This window comes from Ochlerotatus camptorhynchus, unplaced genomic scaffold (genome assembly GCF_037179485.1).
Source record: "Ochlerotatus camptorhynchus isolate MF236.1 unplaced genomic scaffold, CSIRO-AGI_Acam_v1.1 ptg000310l, whole genome shotgun sequence".
In the NCBI taxonomy this organism is placed as follows: Eukaryota; Metazoa; Arthropoda; class Insecta; order Diptera; family Culicidae; genus Ochlerotatus; species Ochlerotatus camptorhynchus.
Window position 1 is genome coordinate 336139 of NW_027040798.1, and position 26726 is coordinate 362864.

At 42.4% G+C, this 26726-nt stretch overlaps 1 protein-coding gene across 1 annotated transcript in view; it reads left to right on the plus strand.

The window, feature by feature from the left end:
* LOC135707415 (uncharacterized) overlaps positions 1-26726 on the plus strand; it is a 261090-nt gene that overhangs the window by 95474 nt on the left and 138890 nt on the right. Inside the window, exon 2 of the mRNA XM_065229228.1 lies at positions 11951-12385. Within this exon, the coding sequence (XP_065085300.1) occupies positions 12181-12385 (205 nt within the window). The 5' untranslated portion in view covers positions 11951-12180. The remainder of the gene's footprint in view (positions 1-11950; positions 12386-26726) is intronic.

Genomic DNA, 26726 nt, shown 5'->3' on the forward strand with positions numbered 1-26726 from the left:
ATCATCTTCTTAACTGTCCCCGAGCCCTTGACGTTGGCCTCAATTAGTGAGTCAATTGAATTAAAAAAAAACTCTGTTCAGCAGCTAGCAATCGAAAAATTTCGTTAAATTCAAACTAAAGGTCACCATATGAACCGAACCAGCTCGCCGCAGCATTAGAGTAATTGAATAATTAAAGATCGTCACATTCACGGCAAACGGCAATTTCAATCTGAATAATTGATCATCACGAACCACGAGCGCTGGAGAAGAGCGCAACAGTTTGCGCTGACGGCCATTAATGACTGAACAAAAAACAACAACAACAACAACAACCGGTGGAAATGATAATAATAACAATATCAGCGCGTGACAGTAACAGCAAACAGCGGTGCTTAGCGTCGAAATAATTGATGACGGTCGTTAAAAAATGACCAAATTCTGGCCCATCTCAGAACCATTCATCACAGGCGGGGGCGTAGAGAACGATCGTGCTTAAAAGTGGTTTTGTGCGATGGTTCTTTTTTTATGATAACGTGTGTATTTACCGCGGTTTGGGAGTTCGAGCTAGCAGCAATGGGTGAGGCTGCTATTGCACGCGAAACGGCACCGGCAAGATAACTGCTGTGACACGTGTTTGGACAAATATTGCGCTGTCCGTAGCGAAAGGGGCGGTGCTTTGGTGGATAGTGTCATAAACGCGAGCAGCTTTTTAGTCGAGTGGGGGTCCACCGTTTGGGAACGCGTTAGAGGAGGACTCAATTTTGCGGGATTTTCGTTCAAATTGCACCATTCAGGATGTTTATCTCGGAAACGGGATGCAAATAACGATTGTTTCCATTGTTGGCCTTAACCGTTGGGAAGGAACATGCTAGCGGTTTAGTTGGATGGATTTGGAAACGGATATGTGATAATGATGAAAGGGTAGTATTTATCCTCAAACTGAAGCTTCTGATTTCGATGTTTAATGTTTACACAAGTTTTTCAAAAGCATTTTAAGGCTAAATAAAGGCTCGACCGTTTCAAATTTCCATGGAACTTTGCATAATGCCGGGCTGATTCGTATATATGAAAGGGGAAAAAGGGGCAGTCCATCATCAAATCATCACTAATGATACCAAAGTCAGAGGAAAATTCGAATGATTTATAACCAAATTGATAGTTTCAAGCCTTATTAACATCATGAATTCAAATTGAATCACTTGGATTTTTTTGCCGAGATGGGCATCATCGAGCAGTTCGGTATTTTATTTTCCTGGATCTCAGTAAAATACTTGCCGAGATCTCAGCTAGCAAATGAGAATTTTGCCGAGATCTCAGCTAAAAAACACCTGGAAAATCCGGAGTGGTCCAGCTTGGAGGCTAAAGTGCTGAAGATGCCGAAAACAACAGTTTGTCGAGTGCTCAAAACCAACAAAGAAACTCTGAGTGTGGAAAGGAATTAGCGGACCTTCAAAAAAAACTGGAACCAGGGGTCGTCAGCTGCGCAGTAAGGTGTTGAGGTGCGTTAAAGCCAACCCCGGTCTTTCGATCCGAAATGTGGCCAACTTTCAAACGGTGCGGAACATCCTTTCCAGGGAAGGATACAAGTCGTTCAAATCCAGTAACCATCCGATCCGGCACATGAAGCAGAATTCCGTGGCCAAAAAGTGTGCAAGGCTCTTGTGTTCAATAAAAAATGAGAATGATTTCAATACCTTTCTGTAATTAAAGTAAAGAGCGTAAATTTTTTTCTCTCCAAGGGAATTGCTCTCTGGACTCCCTTAAAATGGGTGGCATGTTTATATTCGCTGTTAGTTCCAGAGGTGGCAACAGTACATTTTTTGAAAAACCATCGTCCAGAGCGAAACAAAACAGCCAGCACACGGGCAACCGTTTATAACTACATTCCAAGCGAACAGCGGAGATAGAGAATAAATAAAATCTCGCAGCCTGATTTTTCCAAACAGTTTATTGTAATGAAATTTTAGCTGCAGGCTTGCGTGTGACAGTAAATTACCAACTCCCTTATTTACGCATAATTTTAACATCAATGCTTATGAGCGGTCAGTCTTCATTCTTATCTTTTAATTCCATGCAATAAACATCAAATAAATGCAGTAATTAGGCAGAAATCAGCAAAATTCTACACGACATAAATTTATGTCGCGCGCGCCGCCGGTCTTGTCTGCTTCTTTGTGCGAAAATGTTCTGTCGCTGGCAGAAAAAAGTTTAGAAATGTCATGACATTTTTGCCGCTTGCCAGTTTGTTTTTGTGTGTCGTCAAAATGGTTATCGCAAAAAGTATCAAATGTTAAGGAAAAAATGTTAAACTCCAGGACTCGTGCCACCACTGGTTAGTTCAATCGAAGATGGCGTCGAAACAGCAAGCACTCCGCGAGCGTGTTGTACCTACGGTTTTACGAAACGCATAGTCATCGTGGAAAAAAGTTTACGGTAGACCACTTTCGAGACGAAAACGTGCCCGTGAGTACAGTTTACCGGATCCTGGCATCCCTGAGCGTGGAGCGGAAGGCCGGTAGCGGCCGTCCGGCGAAGATAATGACGAAGAAGATGAAGGAAGCGTTGAAAAAGCTGTTCGACAACAAGGACGGAACGAGTTTGCGTAACGCCGGCCGAAAATATAACTGCTCCCATATCTTGATTCACCGAACCTTCAAGATGGAGGGCATCATTTGTCAGAAGAAGACTCGGTACCCCGAGTAGACGGACAAGGCGATAGCGACCGTGAAATCGCGGTGCCTGTGCATGACGAAGAACTACCGCGGGACGTCGTTCATGCTGGACGACGAAAGTTACTTTCCGCTCTCGAAGACCCACATTCCAGAAAATGACAGCTACTATTCCAGCGACAAGTCGGTCAGTAAAATATAAGTTTAAGCTTAAATTTGAAAAAAAAAGTTATGCTGTACATCGCCATATCGGCCAGAGAGATTTCAAAGCCGTGGTTCAAGCCGAGCGGTCTGGCCATCAATCAACAAGTGTACCAGGAGGAGTGTCTTGAGAAAAAAATTCTGCCGTTCTTAAAGGAGCATCATACGGATGGGAAGTACGTCTTCTGGCCGGACACGCCAAGAAGACACTGGAGTATCTTGAGCTGAAAAAGATACCGTACGTGGAAAGAATGGAACCCGACCAACTTGCCCCAGTGCCGTCCCATTGAGGATTTTTTCGGCTCCCTCAGTGCCCTAGTGTACAAAAATAATTGGTGGGCCAAGGATACGAAGCAGTTGACCACGAGGATCCGGAATTGTATCAGGAAGAAGGACGTCAGTGCCGTCCTGTAAACCCCTCTGCTACTCAGTGGAAGAAGTTATCAACAGGTTCGGAAGGAAGGAATACGGTACACCACTCTCACGCATCAATCTATGCTGTCAGTAGGAACTCACGACGTATTGTCCATAAATAGGGCAAAGGGGAAGGAAAACATGAATGATTCTACTTATGGTTTTCTATGCTCAAAAGCCGCAGAGTCAATTTCCTACTGAACAAACCACAAAGGATAGTACGATTTTCAAATAGTATGACAAGTTCTAAACAAAGAAAGTTACATAAACAATAACGCTATATTACACATTTTCATAGTACATAATTTTGGGTAGGTAAATTTTAACAATGTGACGTCACATTTTTCTTGCGGTTTGGTTTCAGTTTGGGGGTTTCTCGGCGGTGGTGGTGATGAAGCGGATGGTGGTCACTCTGGCGAATTACTAATGTGCCAAATTCTGGCAACTGGCAATTATCTACCGGTATCAGCGCAACTTGTGCCGATTTCTCGCCGGTGGCAGCACGAACAGCATATTATTATTATTATTATTATTTATTAGTGACACTTTATCACTTCTGTGACATTCGTGTCTCTTTTTTATGACAGATTGAATTATCTTACGAATTAAATTTCTTTGAATAAATTAGCATCTTTCAAAAATTTAATTACTGCTTTTTCTTTGCTGGAGGTGTTTGTTATTGTCCCATCGATTCCACAGTTTTGCCTAAATTCGGCAAATCCTCTGCAATCCACAAGTATATGATGCACAGTAAGTCGAGTTCCACAAAAACAGCACATTGGTGGAGATTTGTTTTCCAACACGTGAGAGTGAGTCAGCCGAGTGTGCCCGATGCGTAATCTGGTAAGAACTCGCTGCTCAGATGATTTTTTTCTGTCAACAAATTTGCCTGCAGTCGGTTTGATTTGACGTAGGTGTGCTCAGGTTTGGTCTCAAACACACCAAATGCTTTGTTTAATAAACCGCACAGCATCCTGGCGTGGAATTGGCATGTTTGGTGGAATTCCCCTCCGCCCTTGATTTGCCAGTTTGTCAGCTTCCTCATTTCCCATAACTCCTGCGTGACCGGGAATCCAACAAAACACAATTTTAGTTCCAATAACTTCGCGTTCAATTGCTTGGATCCAAGAATGAGTTGATTTCCCATTTTGAAGAGCGTCTATTTAGACAGCTAGTCGAGTCGGTAAATATGATTGTTGGTTCGTCTTTGCTAATTTCTGACACAGCAGCTTTGAGCGCAAAAGCCTCTGCAGAAAATATACTGCAGTTTCCTGGCAAACTGAAGGCAGTTCTTTTGGTATCTGTAACGATTCCTGCACCAGTCTTCTCATTGTCCTTAGATCCGTCGGTGAATACTTTCCTGTGTGTTGAGTATTTATTTGTTACAAGCTCAACAAACATTGGCACAACAACTTGACTTGAAGTGCCTGCTTTTACTTTCTCCCTCAAGTCGTTACTTATAGATGGTGATGGAGTATACCACCCTCTATTGGTTAGTCTTAGAACACTACAGATGTTCGGCATGGAGACTCCTGTTACTGCTAGAAACAGATCAGATGCTCGCTTAACCACTGGTAGGTCGGCTACTAGTTTGTTTTTTTTTCCACAAGTCGTATTGCTAGTTGTGATAGGCGCTGGATTAGTATTAGACGAAATGGCAGACACCCCGCTTCAGCCATAATGGAGGTAATTGGACTAGTTCTGAACGCGCCAGAAGCTTGTCGTATCACCTCATTTTATGTTTGGGTTAGAGTACGTTCCATAGCTTCGATGTTGATGCTGGTGAAACCTAGGCCGTACAGTAGCTTGGAAGTCACGAGAGCTGAACCAATGGTAAGGAGAGTTGAACGGTTGCTTCTCACTAGACGACGTCCCAAAACTCGAAGTATGTTTAATCGCTGCACACAGCTACGTTTGGTTTGTGCAAAGTGCTGAAGAAGATTAATTTTCGTATCTATCAACACACCAAGAATTCGCATCTTTCTAACACGTGGTATAGGAGTACCATTGACTTTGATAGCCCGACCACGCTTTCGATGTTTCGTATTACAGATGTGTAATAACTTTGATTCTTCCGGAGCGATAGCAAATCCAACGCTCGTAGCCCAGTTGGTTAATTCAGTAACTGCATTTCGTAAGTGTTTCCGAATTTGTGCAAAGTTTCGTCCCTTAGCAATCAAAATTACATCATCAGCGTAAACTACAATTTGAACATTTGGTGGAATCTTTTCGAAGATAGGTTGCATTGCAACTAAAAATAGTGTGACCGACAGAATAGATCCTTGTGGTACACCGTTTTCTGCAACACGCAAGCTGGATGTTGCTCCATTAGCTGTAACCCTAAATGTTCTGTGGTTAAGGAAACTAATAACAAGCGGCCGTTTATTTTCCATGTTGTCAGAGTCTTGAGGAATGCGGGTCTCCAGGTGGTGTCATAGGCTTTGGAAATGTCGAGTGATACTACTTCTGCATGTTGGTTCTCGCTGAGCTTGAGTAGTGCTTCCAACTGTGCCAGGTGTGAATCAGTGCCTTTGTCAGCACGGAAAACGTGCTGGCGAGGGTCGAGTTTGCCGTTGTTTTCAAGCTCTGTGAGGAGTCGACGGTTCACCATGCGTTCGAATGTTTTTCCTAGACAGCTTAGAAGGGCAATCGGTCTGTATCCGTCTGCTTTACTCCGATCTCCATCAGGTTTTGGAATTGGAATAACTATACCTTCTTTCCACTCATCTGGGAATGTGCCACTTGTCCATACTTGATTGTACAAATGCAAAAGCGACAACTTCGCTGAGAATGGTAGGCGTTGTAGAAGAGGAGCCTCCTCGTCGATCAAGGCCCACATCAATTCATCTATCAAAAATTCTTCGTTGTACCGTTTATGGTCCTTCGGGTGTAATGTTTTTGATGTTACATGCTTATCCTTTAGTTTTGTCGTTCGAAACTTTTCTGTGTAATTTTCGTCAGATGATTTTCTTTGATATTCGTCTGCAAGTGCGTCAGCTACTATTTGTGCATCGTTGGTGACTCCTCGTGGGAGCTTCAGAGTTATCGAGTTGTTTTTTTCTTTTCCCCTGTAGTTGATTGACTCGGGTCCATATTTGACTGCTACGACTATTGGGATTTATGGTTTGTACAAAGTTTTCCCAACTTCCCTGCTTTGCTTCACAGATCATTTTACGACATACTGAGCGGGCAGCTTGAAAAGCTTTTAGTGCTTCAACTTTCCGGGGATCGTCGTTGCTAATTCGCCGAAGTGTACGTAATTTCATCCTACGATGTTTCACTGCTTTTCCTACTCCGGGATTCCACCAAGGGACGGCTTTTGCTCCCACTTTTCCACTGGTTCTAGGGATACTAGCTTCAGCGGCGGAAGTGATGAGGTGGGTGAATTGTTCTACGGTGAGGGCTCAGAGTTCTGCTACATAATTCCTCATATCGTTTCCAGTCTGCATGGTCGTAGATACATTTTTTTTTACGAAATCTGGGTTCAGTCAGAATGCCGGGGATATCAATCAGAATTGGAAAGTGATCGCTGTCTCCATAATCCGAGATTATTTTCCTTGTAAATTTATTGGCAATGGAAGCGGTGCAGATAGAGACATCGAGAGCTTGTGTGTATCCTGAAGCAGGGTCAATACGGGTGTGCGATCCGTTGTTCAAGACTACCATGTCTTGATCAATTGCTAGTTGTAAGATTTTGTTGCCTCTTTTCTGAGCCGAGTTTGTTTTGTGCGATATTCGGCTTCCCCAAGCAGAGTGGTGGGCATTCAAATCGCCTAGAAGAACAATCGGCTTTGGAAGCTCCTCAACCAAATTACGAAGTTTGTCATCAGCATTCTTATCATTAGGTGATAAGTATACTGAAACCAGTGTCATTTCCATTGGTACATACAGCCTTATGGCTACTGCTTGGATATCAGCATGCAGTTGAAGTCTTTCAAAGGGTGTACCTTCTTTTACTGCCAGACCGGCTCCTTGCCTACCGTGGAATGAGCAAGGACTAAGTAGAAGCTGATAGTTTCCCCCAAGGTAGTTGGCCGCAACCTGATGTTCCCAGGTGTTTGTTTCTTGAAGACATACCACTGTTGGTTGATATTTTGTAAGGAGAAGTAGCAATTCGTCACGATGCGAGCATTGATATTCCATTGTACAGCAAAAGTACGAGATACTCTTCCTATTTCACTATACGAACTGGATGATTCTGAGAGGGCATCGTCGTTAAGTGGTGATGACTCATGGTAATCATTGGTGTTGGTGAGTATTGGTGTTGATGAGGATGCTGGATTAGTGTGCTCTGAAAGAACACAAGTACACGAACAGAGCACGAATGCACTTGAAGTAGAGGAGCAAGAGAGGGTACTTGCCTGTGGAGCTAGGCGGCCCACGTCAGCTGCCGCCAGAGGCTCTTCGGGTAGACCCGGTACATCCCTGGTCAGGGCCAACATGAGATGCTTCGCGCTTGGCGTATCACGCAGTGGAGTCTTGTAGATTTCAGAGATTGTCTTGTTATTCTTGCAGCTGGATGATTCTAAGAGATGCTTGTCATCAAGTGATGGTGGCTCAGGATTTTCATTGGTGTTGAGCGGAATTAGTATTGGTGGTGATGCTGGATTATTGTGCTCTGAAAGAACGCAAGCACACGAAGAGAGTACGGACATACTTGAAGTGGGAGAACAGGAGAAGATACTTGCCTGTGGGTTCAGGCGGCCTACGTCAGCTGCCGCCAGATGCTCTTCGAGTAGTCCCGGTACATCCCTGGTCAGGGCCGACGTGGGATGCCTCGCGCTTGGCGAATCACGTAATAGAGTTTTGTTGAATTGAGATGTTGTCTTGTGACTGCAGATATCTCTGCTTACGCTTTGCTTCTGTGTTTGGTAGTATAGTTGATCATACAAGTCCGCATTGCTGAGGACATTCAGTGGAAGCTTTAGCACTTTGTTTTCGGCTGATCCCCAAGAGGATTTGTTGGACACTGGGTGTCTGCCGTAATCTCCCCAGGTGTTCATTCCTGACTTAGGCCCAACATTGATGCTGGTAATGGTGTCGTTATCCAATCGGTTTCCAAGGTCATGGTCCATTTTTATGCCAGAGTATTCGTTGGTTTCAGAGTCATATCGGGGGTCGTAGGTCGTGTCAGGGTCCATAGCCGGGTCAAAATTATAGAGTTGTGGTTGTTGGTCCATTAATTTCTTTTGGATTGATTTCGGTGGGTTCTTCCTAAATCCGAAGTCGAACCTCCTCTTTTCCTTTCTGGGGAGTCCGGTGGGCTGTCTTTCTTGTTATCAACACCTTTTCTCTTGCTACTTCTAGTAGGGTCAACGTCCATATGATCAGGTGTCTTGTCAGTATGCTTCTGGTCGATCCTCTCAAGACTAATGTGAAACGCTTTGAATGTTGCTTTCAGAGCCGATTCTCTCGGTTGACTAGGTGCCACTAAGCGAGCTGCTTTCACAGTTGCTGCCAGAGGTGAAATTCCCAGAGCATCTGTAGGTGCATCCTCACTGAAATCATTTCCATTCGAGTCATTGTTTGACTGATTTGTCGAGCGATGAGGGTCACGACGGTTTTTACCTATCTGAGACTTCAAATTCGATACCATTTGTTTCAACGTTTCGATTTCTGCTTTGATTAGCTAAATTGTACGATCCTTATCCTCTGCTTCGATACGGAGTCTTGATTGCACAGCGCTCGCGTAGGAGGAGCCTTTATTGGCTTCACGGAATTCCCGTCTAGCTTCTGCGTACGTTAGGCCACGATTCGTTTTTAGCCGAATAATAGCTTCTTCCTCGCGATAGATTGGACATTCCTTGGATGATGGAGAGTGTTCTTGTTGACAGTTTTAACAGTAAGCTGGTTTAGTGCATGGGGTTCCCTCAATCAATTTGTGTGTACCTGAGCAGTTTAGGCATATGAGTTGATTTTTGCTATCGTTGCAGTTCTTTTTTGTGTGGCCGAAGTTTGCACAGCGGTAGCAGAACATTGGAGATTGATAATATTGCCGTACATTAATCCGAAGTACACCAAAATAGATGTACTTTGGTAAAATCGATCCACGGAATGTGACAACAAGCAGTGGTGTGTTGGTGACGGTGTTTGCACGACGTTTTGTGATACGACGTACACTTTACACACCTTGCTCTTGTAGGTGTTGCTTAATATACTCTTCAGATTTGTCTATAGTATCCAGATCATACACTACCCCTTGAACAACATTTAACCCAGGGTGTTCTATTACTTCCACAGGAGTGTGATCCGGCAGTTCGGAGATTTGTTTCAGTTTTTTGCAGATTGATCGTGACTTTGTTCGAAGAATGTATCGGCTACCTCGTGCTTCCTTTGATGCATGGACTTTTCTAGCATCAACAGAGCCCAGGGCTAGTATTGCTGCGCTACCGATCAAAAAAGGATAGGATGGGAGGCTGAGTTCATTTTCGTCACTATTTTCGTCAGGTGTTTGACGTACTCTCATTTGAAGCGCAATAACCTGTCCGAGCTCATCTTCGCCTAGCAACCAGTCAGGTAATATTCCCCCATCCGGTGGGTCACTGGGGGGTGCACGGTTGTGGCCGACCATGGGGCCGGAGAAGGGCACTGCGGCTTATGGTTTCACACTCACTTAAAAACTTCTATGCCAAAGAACCGAGAGTTTCACGGGTTCCCAGCTAGTTACTATACACTACTTGTTGCTAATATCAATAGAGATATGATGGTAATTTGTTTGCTTTGTAGCACTCCAGATTCGTCAAAAGTCTAAATAATAACACTTGGTTCACAATTTTCAGGCACTAGTTGATCCGTTGAAGTGATTTTCGTGAAAAAATCTACGTTATATACACAATAATTTTGATATTATTCACAGCGCGAAGTAAACAAAACTGTAGCTTCGTGTGGTGATAATATGCGACTGACGAACAGTATAGAGAGTGGCAATTTCCGCTGCAACGTGGTCTTTCCACAATAGCCTCTCCAAAATGGACTCTCCGATTATGCCGGGCTTGTCCTTTGACCTCGGACACAATGGCGCTCTCTCCAGGACAACCACTGCCAAAGAAAAATATAAAAAGGCCCTTTGTGGACCTAACCACGCTTATTAGAACCACGCCATATACATCTAGTAAGCCTGCCCCTTTTAAAACGAAACCAACCGCATTTTTACCATAAAATACAGATTTTTCACAAATTTACAATAAATGTACATAAATTTACCTGTTTCTTTTGGGATTATCTGCACGGTATCAGTCAACCGTCAGTTTGGGGTGAATATTGGTCGAAGTACCCTAACATTTAAGAACAACATACACATTATTTTCAATATTAATTTTACAGCTAACACTACTAACCACTTTTACTAACGATATTTTTAATCACGACTGAAACTACTAATTTTTAGTTTGACTAACCCTAGATCTGTAATTACAACAAAACACACTATTTAAAAAACCATACTACACATTACCTCGCCCTTCCAGCGAACCTTCGGGAAAATTAGCACGTCACGCACTGAGTCTATTCGCGAGTGCGGTTGGAACAGAATTAAATTGACTCCTGCTAGCATACCAAGCAATTACCCGCAAAAAACCACGAAATACGAGCAGACCCGAAATGCTGCTGTATTTACATATTTATTTAACCGGTCGTTGTCTCTCCCCTTGTCCCATCTATGGACAACCTTCTCGACAGAGCGCCTGCTGTCAACCGGTTTGATGAGAGTGAGTGGTGCCGCAGGCGAATGGAAAGGTATGGGAAAGTGAGCGACCAAAAGCAGGGTTGGATTTAGGACGACAATTCTACAAAACTGTTATACAGTTAATCATAAGTCCGCTTGTGATAGAGTCACAAGCCAACATTCTGGAACCATCGGTTACAGTCCAGCGCTCTTTTGAGAGCATCGCGACTAAGTTGCGTCGTACGGCTGACCAGGGCCCCTTCTCCAATATTCATTGACGTTTTTTTGAAGAATAAACATTATGTTTTTAATAAAAAATACTGAATTCGTACGACCGTGTTTTGACGAAACACAGCTGCACCTCGATCGATGACGAAACATACGTCAAACTCGGTTTTAAGCATCTTCCCGGTCAAAAGTTTTACATCGCGACTGGACGTGGGGATGTGCCGGGAAGATTCAAGTTCGTGTTTGCCGACAAGTTCGAGTAGAAGGCCATGATTTTGCAAGTGATTTGCAGTTGTGGCCTGACAACGGAACCATTCGTCACATCCTCGACGATGACATCCTAAGTTTACATCGAAGAATGTCTGAAAAAGCGTGTATTGACGTTCATCCGTAAGCATAGGAGCAAAGTCATCTTTTGGCCCGATTTGCTGCAACTACTCCCCAAGCTAATGAATCCTCCGAATTGCCCGGAAGAGGAAGGTTCGAGATTTCGTTCGAACTGGAGAAATGTAACCATCTTATGCTATAACTTTGAAGTTTTAATAAAAGTACTGTAAAGCAATCATTAATGGACTTTTAAAACTTATTGAATCACGAATTACAGGTCATTTTATGCGTACTAATTTACTTTTAGTCAGCCTTTAGGTATCATCACCGTTAAACCCTCCACCATCTGTTCCACCATTTCTGAACTTCTGTGCTCCAATTCCAATCGAGATTCATTTTCAAATTGAATTTCCACCACGCATTCCCGTCTGACAGTAATTTCCCCCATCTTCTTCTTCCTTTACAGACTCAACCTGAAGAAGAACTTGACACCAACGACCGTCTGAAAAATTCCAGTCAGAGTGCAAAGAAAACCGTTATCATTATCCCGTTCGAAATTAGCTAATCCTCGGAAATGAAAATCACACCAGAACGACCGAACGGCGGCGAAGGAGGAGGAGGATGATTTTGGAATCGGTCGAAGAACGTCGTGGCGGTGAGGACGCTTAGCACGCTAATGTCGTGTCGTGAGTGTTGATGTGTTTTTGTGAAGACGGTGGTTGTTGTTGTGGTGGTGGTGGTGGCGGTATTAGTGAAACCGCTCAAATCTCGAACTACGAGCATCCTCCCAGGCTGCCTGGGTTCCTCCAGGCTAGTTTGCAATCGGGGGGAAAAGCGGCCGCAAAAATGCTAATCAAGGCCAACATTTGGATGTACGTGTTTCAACTTGTTGTGATGAAAGGTAAGTTGGGGGTGATGACTATTCTTGTTTCATTGATGTTCTATGTGTTGTGAGGGCGAACATAAAAATTTTAAATTGTCCTATCTGCATTGATCGATTCTCTGTATCGATTTTCTCTTTCGTTAGTAATTCAAGCTGAACAATGCATTAGGTGATCAGTAATATTGATCGGTTATCTCCATCGACTTTTTTTATCGTTAATAAAGGCTGTACTCGAAAAAATGCAACAGACAAAAATGATCACCGAAAAATTCAATTTAAGTCGGATATTTTTGAAACTCTCAAGGAATAAATAAACACATATTAGCTATGTTTTTTGCAATGTTGGTTTATTCAACCTCCTCACCTAGGCTAAATGCCCGCACTTTTGACTTAACGCTTCCCATCAAATCCTGTGCAACACTTGCGCCATCTTTCTTACACCCTTTCATATACTCTTGTCGTTTATGAAGACCTTCCCTGTTTTCCAGAGCTTGCCCTTCATAATCGCCCAAATTTTTTTCTACTGGGCGAAGCTCTGGCGAGTTTGGCGGATTTGCCTCCTTCCGCACAAAAACAACATCGTTGGCTTCGTACCACTCCATCACCGGTTTCGCGTAATGGCACGATGCAAGATCCGGTCAAAACAGAGTGTCACCTTCGTGGGACTGGAGGAAGAACAGCAGGCGCTTCTGGAGGCATTCTTCTTTATATATTTGGCCGTTGATGCTGCCGGTCGTTATGTACGGCTTGCTGAATCTGCCGCACCTACAGATCGCCTGCCACACTAAGTACTTCTTGGCAAATTTTGTCGACCTTCTTTCTCCGGAACTTCTCCGGAACATCCAGGCGGGACTTGCCGACGAAAAACTCCAGGCCGAGAATCTGCTTGGCGTCCGCTTTAACATACATCTCGTCGTTCATTACGATGCATTTCGGCTTCACCAACCACTCGCAGTACAGCTTTCTGGCGCGGGATTCGGCCACCGTTTTTTTATCGGTTCGGTTAGGCGCCTTCCTTACCTTGAAGACATGAAGTCCGACCCGCTTCATTGTCTGCTGGACGAACCACACGGAAAAATTGACTTTCTTGGCCACGTCCCCTATCGAAAGGCTCAGATTGTTCAGCTCGAATTCAGCTGCAAAACCTTTCCCTGTTGAATTTGACATTTTGGACGTTTGATAAGAACCCACCTTTATCAAACTACATTATGTGGTAAAACTAGCCCGAAATCTGTTTGCATAGCTGTGGTTATCAAAAGAGAATGTCGATGAAGAGAATCGATTCATATCAATTTTTATTCGGATCGCTTCTTGCAATCGATTGCGTTGTCAAGAGTACTCAAGTTGATATTCATTACTAGAGCTCTAATCTCGTTTTACCTACATCCTCCTTTACGACTCAGATCCTCATCCATCTCAACCATCAGAACAAGTTTTCACGTTACACGTGTTGTACATGTGCGTATACCTTCAGGCGACTTCAAAAAGGAAATCTCCCACCGAGAATGACTGACAGGCGAACGTTCCCATCCAATCCGCTTTGAATATCAATTAACAACCCCATCGAACGACGCACCGCACTACGCGTTCCAAACACGCTAAACCAATTTTCCATTTTGGAGGAGTTCAATTGAATTATCTGAGTCTCTCCCTATCCCTACTCTCGGTCCTTGGTAAGGCATTTATGGGATTTGATCAGAAGCCAACCAGCGTCGTCGTCGGCGGCGTCGATTTCAGGCATCCAAATTCGTGAAATAAACTTTATGCTAATAAGGTCGCTCGTGCACTAGGCCACCGACAGCGACGCGACAACGACAACAGTCCTTCTTCGAAATTAGATTGGTGGGTTCGCGAAATTGGAGAATTTGGTCTTTCAAGTAACAATACACAACTACGCGACGCACCGAACGGAATATTTCGCTTCCGTTAATCTATGTCGATTTGTCGCTCGTTGTTGGATGGCTTTTGTCGTGACAGGGCAATTTATTCGAGCGGAGGAGTAGTATGTTAATTGAATGATTAAAGCGATTGCTGCTGTTGTCGCTGGGGTGGGATTTATATTGAATCTATTGGAGTGACAAATTTCGCAATAAATTAAGGGAATCTGCTACAGCAATTGTGCGATTCGTTGGATATGATTTCCTTTTGAAATAATTTTGTCGGAGAATGAGAATATTCCGGGAAGCGCAATTTTCATCAGAGATCACTAATTTCATTATTTCGTTTTGGACTGCGACGGTGTGTTTGAAGCATTTAGTGGACTAGAAGGTAGTACTTCAGCAGATCACTGGAATTGTCCTGACAGGCCTGTCATGGTGGTTTCTCATGGCTCCAAGTAACACAAATTCATAGAATTATGTTGAGTAAACTTTTTTACAATCAAAATCAGTCATACAAAGGTTATATAAACTACTATAGAACAAGTGTGCTACTTGGGGTTACTCCAAAAGTAACCAGCTGTGAAACCCAATTTGTTTTTTGACGTAGGACTACGTCTGTGATTTCTATATGGGAGTACACTTTGTGAAAACAAAATTATGAAAGATTTTGAACGTTAATAACTCAGCTGCCCCTGAACCAATTTGAATAATTTTATCACCAATCGATCAAAAATATTTCTACGCATCCGTTAAATTTAAGGGTTTATCATTTTTCAAAATGTCACTGTTGAAAATTGCTCGAATGAGCAACTGTTGCTATGATAAATAAAATTATCACCGATTGCCTGCCAAAAGCGAATTCCCTAATATATATTTCAAAGCTTAATTCCATCCGGTCTCACCAAACGGTGCTTATTCAATCAAACTAAAGGCTGCCTGCAAGCAGCTAGCTATCAAGGCTGGCCTCAACGGCTGATCGGATTCAGTTCCAATCACCGTGTGTGGTAGAGTCCGAACGTCGGCATCAGCATTAGCAGCAGTACTTTCGGCACGTGGCGTTGAACATTGTTCTCCAGTACACAACGAAAGGCTGCCTGCAAGCAGCGAGCTGCAGCCCACATGACCTTCTATAGAAGGAGGAAGAAGCCGCACCGCTATTGATCGAAATCAGTAGCTCTTCGTGAGTCGCTGTGGGCCATCTTTGTCATGCGCGTCACACTAAAGAGTATAAACAGTGAGAACCCCGCTCAAATTCCTATTCCTACACAAAACACAAGCTCCTGCTGCATTTAACAAATAACATTTATTATATAAGACCACGTAGTCCCTTGAAGTTGTTTTATTAATCAAACATAACTGGGCGCAGAAATTTCGATCTACATGCACTTTCCTCATGTGAACAAAATTGCACTATATACGCCTATTATGTAGAAAATAATAAATAGTTTTATTTTATTTGGGTCGCCTTATGAATTGGATGCACCTACATCTCCAAAGGCAAAGGAATTTGTGGAAGCAAATTTTCATTAGGCGCTCTCGATTTGAAAATTTATTGCTCCGCTATTGCTTGTTACTCCAAAGAAGATCAAAGAGCCTCAGGGGAATCATATTAACTTCAGGCAAATTTCAGGAACTTTACGAACTTGCCAAAACGTTATTTTGTTAATATTAATTTATTTGATAAGGATCAACCGAATTAACTTTACAGAGCCGAGGATTCTTGTTCACTATCGATACATCTTAAAACTATAGTCAAAAGGTACAACACAATACACATTTTATCTTCCGCTATCCAATAAGTCTCCTCTACCAGAACGGGAGCCGCTTCCAGTGGTTTACTTGTATGGCAGATTCGCCAACGAGGGTCAGAGCGCTTCCATTGTAGCAATGGACGCAAAACGTGGTCAGCACTCACACACTCATCACGAAAGGGTTGCTTTGCAAAGTTGACGACGTATCGACTGAAAGAACTGCTGATGAAGAACAATGAGGAGGACCACACAATGGTTGCTGCCGACTAAACAGACGATCGGGGTTGGACGTTCACGTTGATCTTCTCCAGGATTGTAGAACAATCAATTCTACCCTGTAAACTATCCGCGATGAGCAGGGCCCGCGAAGTGTCTCTCCGAGTACGTAGAAGCTCCAGATCAATCAGTTGACATCGACTTTCATAACTGGGTAGACGAAAAGAGTTTCTCCAAGGCAGCTTCCTCAGAGCAAATCGAAGAAATCGACGCTGAACGGACTGAACTCTTTCAGCACCCTTGTTATAGCTTGGGTTCCATACTGCAGAGCAATATTCCAGGGTGGACCGCACCAGGGAACAGTATAGCGATTTGAGACAATATATATCGGAAAAATTCTTTGCAATCCTGAAAATTAATCCCAAAGATCTTGACGCCTTGTCAACGATGAACGAGATGTGTTGCTTATACGTTAACTGGGAATCCAGAATAACTCCCAAGTCTTTTACGTGGTTAGTTGTTTCCTGAAGTGCATAATTGAACATGATCGGTTCCTTCTTGCGAGAGAAGGTGATAACTGAACAGTTCGCGGGGTTGACCTCCATTCGGTTCAAGTTGCACCATTTAGCAAACGCTTCGAGCTGGCGTTGGAGGAAGTGACAGTCATCGATAGAACGGATCCGGATATAGATTTTAAGATCATCTGCATATGATAGCGGAGGGCCTTCGAGGACCAGATTCATGTCGTTACCATATACTTTGTGTGAAGCCAAAAAATCCTGGTTCTCTAGTTCGATTTTACGTCAACATTTGACAGCTGCTGCAAATATTCGCAAGCAAGCTCTATTCATGCGTGATACTTTGTTAAAAAGGTTTATCAAGAGCGGTGGGATGCCGCTGCTGTGCCATAGGCGCTGTTTACTGTGTTTAACAGGAATTATCGTTGCCTAATAATGTAGTGCATTCAAGGGTAGATATGACACAGCTTGGGCACATCCATCGGCACACCTTCGGCTCAATCTCGTAGGCATTGGATTGTTCATTAAATAAAATGAGAGTACTGCTGGACAGCTATCATTGAAGCTGTTCACACCTGCTTGACTGTGTGTTTCAGAAAATACTCTAATTGAATATACTACAGGAACTCAGACCAGCAATTCACTTCTCGGTTCACATTTTAATTCGAAATGTAGGCTTCCGAGGGCTGTCGATTGCTATCGATGCCGGTCACAAGTCTTTCAGCTACTACGCAAATGGAGTGTACTACGAACCGAAATGCAAGAACAATTTGGATGGATTTACGGTTGGATACGGAAAACTCAAAGGAGAAGATTACTGGCTAATCAAGAATATTTTATGTTGATGCACTTTTATACAGCAAATCACCAGCAATCTACCAAACCAAACTCACTTGAACAATACCGAACTAATTTATTTATAGCTTCCACTCAACCTAATTAACTTACAATTTTTAAACCGAATTTCACTGGTTGATTCCGACGTCGAAAACCTCCGAGAGCTTCTTGCCCGGAATCATCACCTTCTGCAGTTCCTCTTCCAGATCGAGCAGAAAGGTGTAGTGCTTCTGAATCGTTTCCATCGAATTGACCAGAGCACAGGTGATCGATCCGAAGTGCAGATAGTTCTTGTCGCTGAATGCACTGAACTTCAAGCTGTAATTGCTACCCGACTGGATAATCGACGGGTAGCACAATTCCAACTAGTTGGTATCCACACCGGTACCCGAAGCTGATGTCCCCGTGTCGAAGCTCTTGTTCTTGACGAAGCCACGATTCACAGAATTCACCGGGGAAGTTGTACTTGGAGAAGACGCCCAACGTTTTGTCATCTTTGGATCCCTTGATCGCCTCCAGCAGCTTTTCAAAATTGGCCTTGTCTTTGTCGTTCTTATCCCGAACCAATAGCTTTACCGACGGAATGCCCTCCACACCGTCCTTCTCGATCTGCTTCAAGAAGTCGGTCTTCTTCTTGCTGGTCAGTGGTTTCGCACAGCTATGGTTTAGACGAGGAAACCCAACCGCCGTCAGAATGCAATCCACCTTCTGCAGCGGATCATCGTCGGTAGCAGGAATCCTTATCGAGGACGCTATTCGACATTTTCGGAGCCGTTCAATTTTCGTATCCAATGGTTTTCGATGCGGGGACACTTTCGGTTGATCTCCGGCTTTCTTTGTTGTGTGACACAACGTGTCCTGTTGGACGGCTGAGACCGCTAACGGTCGATCTCGCCAGAATTCCTCATTGGTTGTCGCTGGACCGATGTTATCCTTGCGATTGCAAACCAAAACGTTTAAGCTGTCAGAAATACCGGGTTGCCAAATATACCATAATATTCGTATTTAAGGTAATACTCTAAGGAAGCCTTAGCGTGAAACTTTAAAGGCACAAATGTCAGCTTCCACAAAACATACAAATTTGAGATTGCTACTCCTTGTTTGCTGTGCTACTACAAATGTCTGCCTTTGAAGTTTCACGCTAAGGCTTCCTTAGAGTATCGCTTAACCAAAAATCGCAGCTTGCTCTATGACCGACACTGCCGGCACAATCGGCACACTGAGAAAAATGATGACCCAAGATTGGTCTGCGGAGTGACCTACCCCTTGAGTGCATTATAATTTTATGGGATAGCAGCATTACTACACCAGTAAAAACTTTTAACGCGATATAACCATGCGGCACACATGAATGTAGCTTAAAAACATGTTGTCAACACTAACACCACCACCATGGGTGGCGAATTCAGCGAGTACTAGTCTTGCCAGGGATGTGGTTATGGTCAATCATTAAAATTTGAGGGGGTTAGTAGGAAAGGGATGTAAGTGACTTTGATCGATTCTCTTCATCAACATTCTCTTTTGATAGCCACAGCTTTATAAACATCGTTAGACCAACCGACTCCGACAACTGTTGGCTGACATTAACATAACGGCCCTTCGGGAATAAAGTTCTTCAGTAAAAGTATGGACGACTGTCACTACAAAACTGAGCAAAAGTTGTTCCAATCGAGCAAAGCAGTTCATTTTGACGGTTCGATTGGAACAACTTTTGACAGATGGCCATGCTTTTGCTTGGAGGGCTTTATTCGGGATCGGCAAGATAGAGAAAAGTAGTCTAGTGTAAGAGAGGAGCGGACTGGCTGGCGGAGCCAAACGAATTGTCAAAGCCAGAGCCAATCGAGCAGCGGCTATCTCGATTGCATTGGCAGTGTTGCTAGAAACCACCTAGGCATCGGTTGCCAAGGCAGTTTGTTTTGGATCCACTCCTCTCTTATGCTAGCCACTCTCTAGAGAAAAGCTATAAAAGCTCCAGCCGTCGTGAGTTTGCTCTCTTGTTCCTGGACGTCATCGGCCAAAAAAGGTAAACAATGTAAACAGTGAAAGTGCAGAATTTATCATTGAAGAGAAAATTATAGAATTAAAAGTGAAAATTTTGATTAACTGTTGGAAAGTTTTGAAAAATTCAAAAATCTTTTATTAACTTGAGTAGCATATTTATGGAAACTTCTGAACATTTTAGGAAAATTCTGCAAATTTCTGGAAAATTTTGGAAATTTCAGAAAAAAATCTAAGAACGTCAGAAAAGTCTGAGAACCTCAGCGAAGTCTGTAAACTTTATCAACATTTATAAAACTGTACTAAATTATAGAAAGTCAGCAAGCTTCATGGAAATATGCAAACGAATGCGAAGTCTGCGAATTTCAGGGAAATTATGCGAACTTCAAAAGTATTCTGCCAATTACAGTGGAGTCAGTGAGCTTCAGGAACATTCTGGGATCTTCTGAAGATTGCAACAAACTACTGGAAAGTTTTGAAAAGTTTTGAAAATTTTCAAGAACTCCAAGAAAATTCTGCGAATTTCAGAAAAGTTGGAAAAGCCACGAGTATTCGGCCCAACTCCTACTAGACATAAGTATATGTTACTACAAATAGTGAACAATGAATCCTCGACTCGGTTATGCTAACGCGATTGAGCCTTCCAATTATACGAACTAGATTAAAAAAATCAGGAAAATTCAGCATATTTTTGGAAAATTCTACAAACTTCACAAAAATTCTGCAAAGATCATGAAAAATCTAGGAACTACAGGGAATTCTGTAAACTTCAAGTAAGTCTACGAACTTCAGGGAAATTTTTTATCTAATTCAAATAAGTCTGCAAATTTCAAAAATATTCTGCCAATTTCAGTAAAGGTGGCGAACTTTCTGAAAATTCTGAGAACCGCAGTAAAGTCTGCTTCTACCTGTAAAATTCTACGAACTTAAGGGAATCTCTGCAAGTAACAGGGACGTCTGGGAACATAAAATAATACCGGGTCAACCTAAGGTCGTAAATTAAAATCCCTGGGGACTTCAGAATCTTGTGTAGGTTCTTGAAATAATTTTTGATCATCTGAGAGACTTGATTTACATTGATGGACTGTTGAAGATCTTCAGAATAAATCCTGATTAAGCTGAAGATTTGAAAAATATCCTGAAATAAACTTAGGGAAATTTTTTCGCAGAGCTCTAGAAAAGTTCTATCCCCAACTTGAGGCTGGTTTTTTTTTCCAAAACTGAAGGAAAGTTGTTCCCAGAATTTTAGAGAAAGTTTTACCAGAACTCAAGGGAAATCCTTCTCAAAACTTTAGGGATGTTCTTTCCAAAATATCAAGGAAGCTCTTCCCAAATTTCCCGAAAAGCTCTTCCCAAAACTTAAAAAAAAAGTTCTTCGCAGAACTTTAGGGATGGTGTTCCCAAAATTTCAGAGAAGTCATTCTCAATACTCCAGTAAAATCTTTCCAGAACTTGAGGGAAGTTTTTATCAAAACTTCATGGTACTTCTTCCTGGGAATTTAGGGAATTACTTCCCTGAACTACAGACAAGTTCTTCCCAGAACCTCAGAAAAGTCTTTCTCATAACTTCAAAAAAAAGTTCTTCTCAGAACTTCAAAAATGCTCTTCCCAGAGCTCCAGATATTCCAGACCTTCAGTACAGTTGCTGAAATTCTGGCAAGTTCATCCAAGAAATCCAGACAAGTTCTTCCATGAATTTCCGAGAAGTTCTTCCCAAGCAGCACATTAGGTGCAAACCGGTTGAGGCAACTTGTATGTGACTAAGATAAGTCACGTACAAGTTGCCTTAGCCGGTATCCACCTAATGTGCTGCTAGATAAACTTCTCGTAGAACTTCAGTTAAGTTCCTCACAAAGCTTCAGAAAAATTCTTCCCAAAATTTCAAGGATTTTCTTCACAGAATTTGAGGGAAGTTCATCCTGGAACATTAAGGAAGTTCTTCTCAGAAATTAAGGAGGCTTCTTCCTTGAACTTGAGGGACGTTCATCCCAGAACACGAGGGAAGTTCTTCACAGAACTTGAGGGAATTTCTTCCTAGAACTTGAGGGAAGTTCATCTCAGAACTGGAGGGAACTTCTTTCCAGTACTTCAGGGATGAACTTTTCTGAAGTTCTGGCCAATTTCATCCACGAAATCTAGAAAAGTTCTTCCATGAACTTCCGAAAAGTTCTTCCCATAACTCCAGGGAAGTTCTTCCCAGAGCTTTAGGGAAATTTCATCAATTGTAGGAAAACTCGTAATAGTTCTAAAATCCCCCTAATTTTAGAGAAATTTCCCAAGATTCATTTCCAGAATTTCAAAAGAGTTTCCACAAATCCTGAAAACTTCGATGGTGTTTCCAGAACCTCAACGGGCTCGTCACAACTCCTTTGGCATTTACAAAACTTTAAAAAACTTGAATAAATTCTTCAAAATTTACAGAACAAAAGCAAACATTCTGTGAATTTCAGAGTTTTTTTAACGAACTTCTGGAAAGTTTTGAAATACACAGCTATTTTTTAAGAACCCCAGGAAAGTTCTGTAAGCTTAAGGAAAGTTCTGCAATTTTATGGAAAGTTCTGCAAACTTTCTGTAACTTCAGGTTTTGTTTACAAAAGTGTACAGGCCTTTTTCAAATGTTATGCGAGAAGTATTTATATGTCAAAATACGTGACGAACAAGTGTCGCTCACACTATGCCGTGCTTGGCAACGATCAATTCTTGCACTGTTTCAGTATTTTGGGTGTAGGTGAAACTCATGAGGGAATTGGGGGTAAAATAAGGGGCTTATTTACCATACTATCAATCAATTCAGCGCAAAGGCTCTTCAATCGATGTGTGTTCTTCCCCTTCAATTGTTTACAGATACAGAATTTCGATGATTTTCTCGTTAAATAGTCATTGTCATATTCATTCCACCTGCTATGTTAATTTTACTCTCTCTTCCCCTATAATCATGCAATTGAATTTGTCTTGCGTGTGGATAAAGACTGTCTAAAAAATGTCCGCGTTATCGGCAAAACTTGAATTTGACGGTAAGTTTCTCGAACATTTGAACCCATTTGCACAACTTGTGCACCATGTCTTATCCTTAAAATTATTCAAATCACTTTGCCTGAATGTTCCACTTGCAAATATCCGACCATCTTCCTGGAGAAAATTCATCACCGGAAAAGTTGTCTTCCACACATCTTGCTTCATTCCACTGACTGACTGAAACTCAACAAACCCGTCAGTTAGTTTTCAGCCGAGTGACAGCTGAATGGTGCAACTTCAACTCTCGCTTCCACGACCTCAAGAAGCATCAGTAGTAAGATAGTAAGTGACAGCCAAGGCAAACTTTTCCCCTTGAGCACTTCCCATCGAAACGAAAATATGCTAAACTTCCTTCTTCCGGGTGACAAATTCCTGCGGCACGTTTTGTGATTGAGTTAGCCAGAAGTTCCCTCCAGAGATCTGCATACATTCGCAATTTTGAGCCGGGCTGTAAGCGACCTGCCAGATCTTCCCGAGGTTGGGGCATGCTGCCAGGAACAAGTTTTCCATCCGACACAATCCAATCAGAGTTGGTAGTGTCATGTAGAACAACGTACAAAACTGCTCTTCCCGGAGCCCCGCCTTGCAAGTGATGCAATCAACTCTTAGAAGTACATGCTCCCGCAAGACGGGCAGACGACCCTCCAAGAAAACGGTCCAACGAACGGACCTTCGTGTCGTGTCTGAGCGAATTTTATTGCCACGTTATCGCTTTTCTTCCCCGGTTGGCCTTTTCCTGTTTACGAACCCAGAGGAAGGAAAGGGAGGCCGGAAATCGGCCGGATCCGGATACCGGTTCGACGAAATGGGCATCCCTTTGCCTTTTTGGTTCCATAGGGCAGGGTGGGGGCAATTGTAATTGGAGTTTGCTCATGCTTGCTCACTGCCAATGATGAGCCGAAAAGTTGCTCGCCACGAAAGGGCCAGGGGTAAATTTACATAATTTAGGATTTATGTCTCAGAAGCGTCTCTGGTGGTCTGTTTGGGTGAATGCCGTTTTCTATGATAAATTTAGGTTGTCGGCAGTGGCGATTGTTTTGTTGCAGAAGGTCAAAAGGAGTTGAAATAATCTTTAATGGGTTTATCGATTCGATTGCTTACAGAACTGCATGGAACGATTGCCGAGGATGCCAACTGCCCTCATCACTTTGATTCCAGCAAAGTCAACGTGTCATTAATTATTTAAGCGATGACCTCCAGAAGTCTCCACTTCTGCGCGAATAAATCCTCACGAAAAGCATACAAAGCACTCACACCCCCACCGAAATTCCAGCGACATTAATGCCCATTACAATTCCGCATGCAAGCGCGCCAGAGAACCAGAACCATGCCCATATTATGATTTACGACTTTGGATTTACGCGCAATCCGAATCGAATGACCGAGAAAGCCATGGAACGCATGTGATTAAGCACCGTGTACGAAAACGTCCACGATGCGAATCGCTCCCCGGTCGTGTACGTGTCAAATCCGGTCCGGTTCGGGTCATTATGCTCAAAGTCCTGCTTCTTCCCCGGCACCCGGCTCGGTCGTGGACAGAATGTAATGTGAAATCGGACCCCCAAGAATTTTCCTCACCTATGCGAAAATTTATCATTCTCACACCCCGCTCACGCCATGTGCAGCAGCACTCAAGGCAAAAGTTGAGTTATGTAGCGATTACGAGCCAAACGAAAGCCATTTATTTACTAAATGATACCTTTGTTACGTGAGTGAACCCGTCCACCACGCCGACCGAGCGGCCGACCGACCGGCCCCAAACTTCGTTCCATGTCGGGTACATCAATTTTGCGGTTTCAGCCGGAAGCGGCGCTGGTCCCTAATGAGGGAGCCATGGTAATAGTTGGCCCCGAAGGAAGAGCGGAAACGGGAGTGCCCATTTGATTAATTAAGGACATGACCCGGAGGAAAAGGGCTTTCTTATGGTTTAGTGTGGATCGGTACAGTGCTTAGCTGTTAATTTGACGCTCTATAATTCAAATGGAGTATTATGTGTGTACTGCTTCAAGTTGAAGACAACAGGCGCCAAATGATCGGGGCCTCAGATAGCCTAGTCATTTAAAGCACGGTATTATCAACCGGTGCATACTAACGATTTTAAATTGGCTCACTACTTGACTAGCCTATTGGCATAGAGGTAACTGTAAGACCAGAAGGTTCCGACGAAACGTGCTCCACTTTCTGGCTCAGCTCTGGTACTCTCTTCGGTCCCAAGCTAATCAATGCACCCTCGAAACATAGGAAAATCCACGAAGCCCTCATTTTATCTGTCAAACTTTCATAGCGAATCAAAACAAACATGTGTAGTACTAGAATTTCGACTAGAATGGGGTACGTTAATCGATTTTCTTGGGACCAATAGGCTAGTAAAGTAGTGAGCCAATTTAAAATCGTTAGTATCCACCGGTTGCTATTGGTCCTAAGTACATCTATTAGCGTACCCCATTCTAGTCGAAATTCTAGTACTACACTATATTTGTTTTGATTCGCTATGAAAGCTGGACCTTCTGGTCTCCTTCTGGTCTTTAAGCTACCCAACAAACAATTGCCTATTGAAGAAATGACTTTTTCCACTTCATGCTTAATAATACTTGTACTATTTTTAATAATAACTTCTGTTCAGGCTTTGTTCACAAAAATCTGGAGAATTTATTCAACCACAACATCGAAATATTTGGTGCTGAATAAGGTATGTCGAGAAGCTTTTATTCGACTTACAAGAGTTGAAACAGAGCTTATTCGATCAAATTTTTGATTATTTAGCGTTTATTAGACATCATTAGGTACTTCCTTAAACAACGGTGTTATAAAGGTGTACATAGACGCTTGATTCTCGTGTGAAATATTGTTTAATTAGACACTATTATACATTTATGAAACGATTATTCAACTACGGGATAATTAATCCGAAAATAAGAACGGGACAGAGCATGGTTGCCCTCGTTAGTGATTGTTGTGGTGTCATTATTTCTGTCCAAGCACGTACACTCCCCTCCACACATAGATCATAGAAAATTTATTACTTACATACATACATATACACACACATGTCGTTAGATGGGATTCGAACCATGACCTTCCGATCACCAGCCGCTTGCCTTGCCATCTGAGCTATTTTAGAATACATCATATGGGCAGCTAAATAAGCAATAAAAGCTTGAATCTGTATACCTATCAGCACTCCCTGCCGTAACTCTAGCTAATTCAAGGAGATGTGAGAATGATTATTTAAATCATTAATAGTTGTTTTACATGAGACCAATGTTACCTCTCCATCTCTCTAATTTCGATGGAAAGGATGCTGGGCTATTCTTTTAGATAGATCTATGAATTGGTTGTCTTATTGAGTGATACGATCTATGATTAGGCGTAGAAAATAAATATAAAAAGGGTTTAGGTTGGGATTGAACTCGCGACCTTCTACTTGGAAAGTGGAAACGGTAACCACTATGCTACCAATTTCGTTTTGTTGTTAGCCTGAAGCAGTGCTGTGGAATAATGAATGAATACGCCGTTTGTAAAGCATTTACAAAGCAATAGTGGTATAAGAGCTATTATGCTGACTGTATTCACCTTCATTCAGCAATATTGTTAAGCAATGCAATGGAATCTAATAATGGAGCTAGAAAACAATTATTAGACTATAATAAAGCATGTTATTGAATCAATTTTAAACAGTCGAATTAAAGCGTCAATGTATGTGAAAATTACACTTATTCGGTATGTTATTAGATCAAACTTCTGGTGTGGAATCAGGAAGACAGTCATCGTTTGTATAGATTTTAATAAGTATATTAATCAAATCACAGCAAAGCGGAAAATGCGCATCATCGATCTCAATGAGGTTTTCTGAGCACTTAATTTGACAACCCGTTTTTTTTATTTTTTTTTATTTTTTTAACTCTTTATTTGTACCATATTCAAAATAAATTACATTTCATTTTTAACCTAGGTGCTCCAGTTACTACAGTAACTTACCAGCCTTAATTGTTATGATATATATCTAAGTGTTTTTACATTGTTCCTGTCTTGGCAATTCAGTATTTTAAACAGGTTTTTTAAACCTGCATGTCAGTATAACAATTGATATCCTAAAACTAAAAACTAAAACTAAATCTTATCTAAGTATAAAGGGAATTAATCG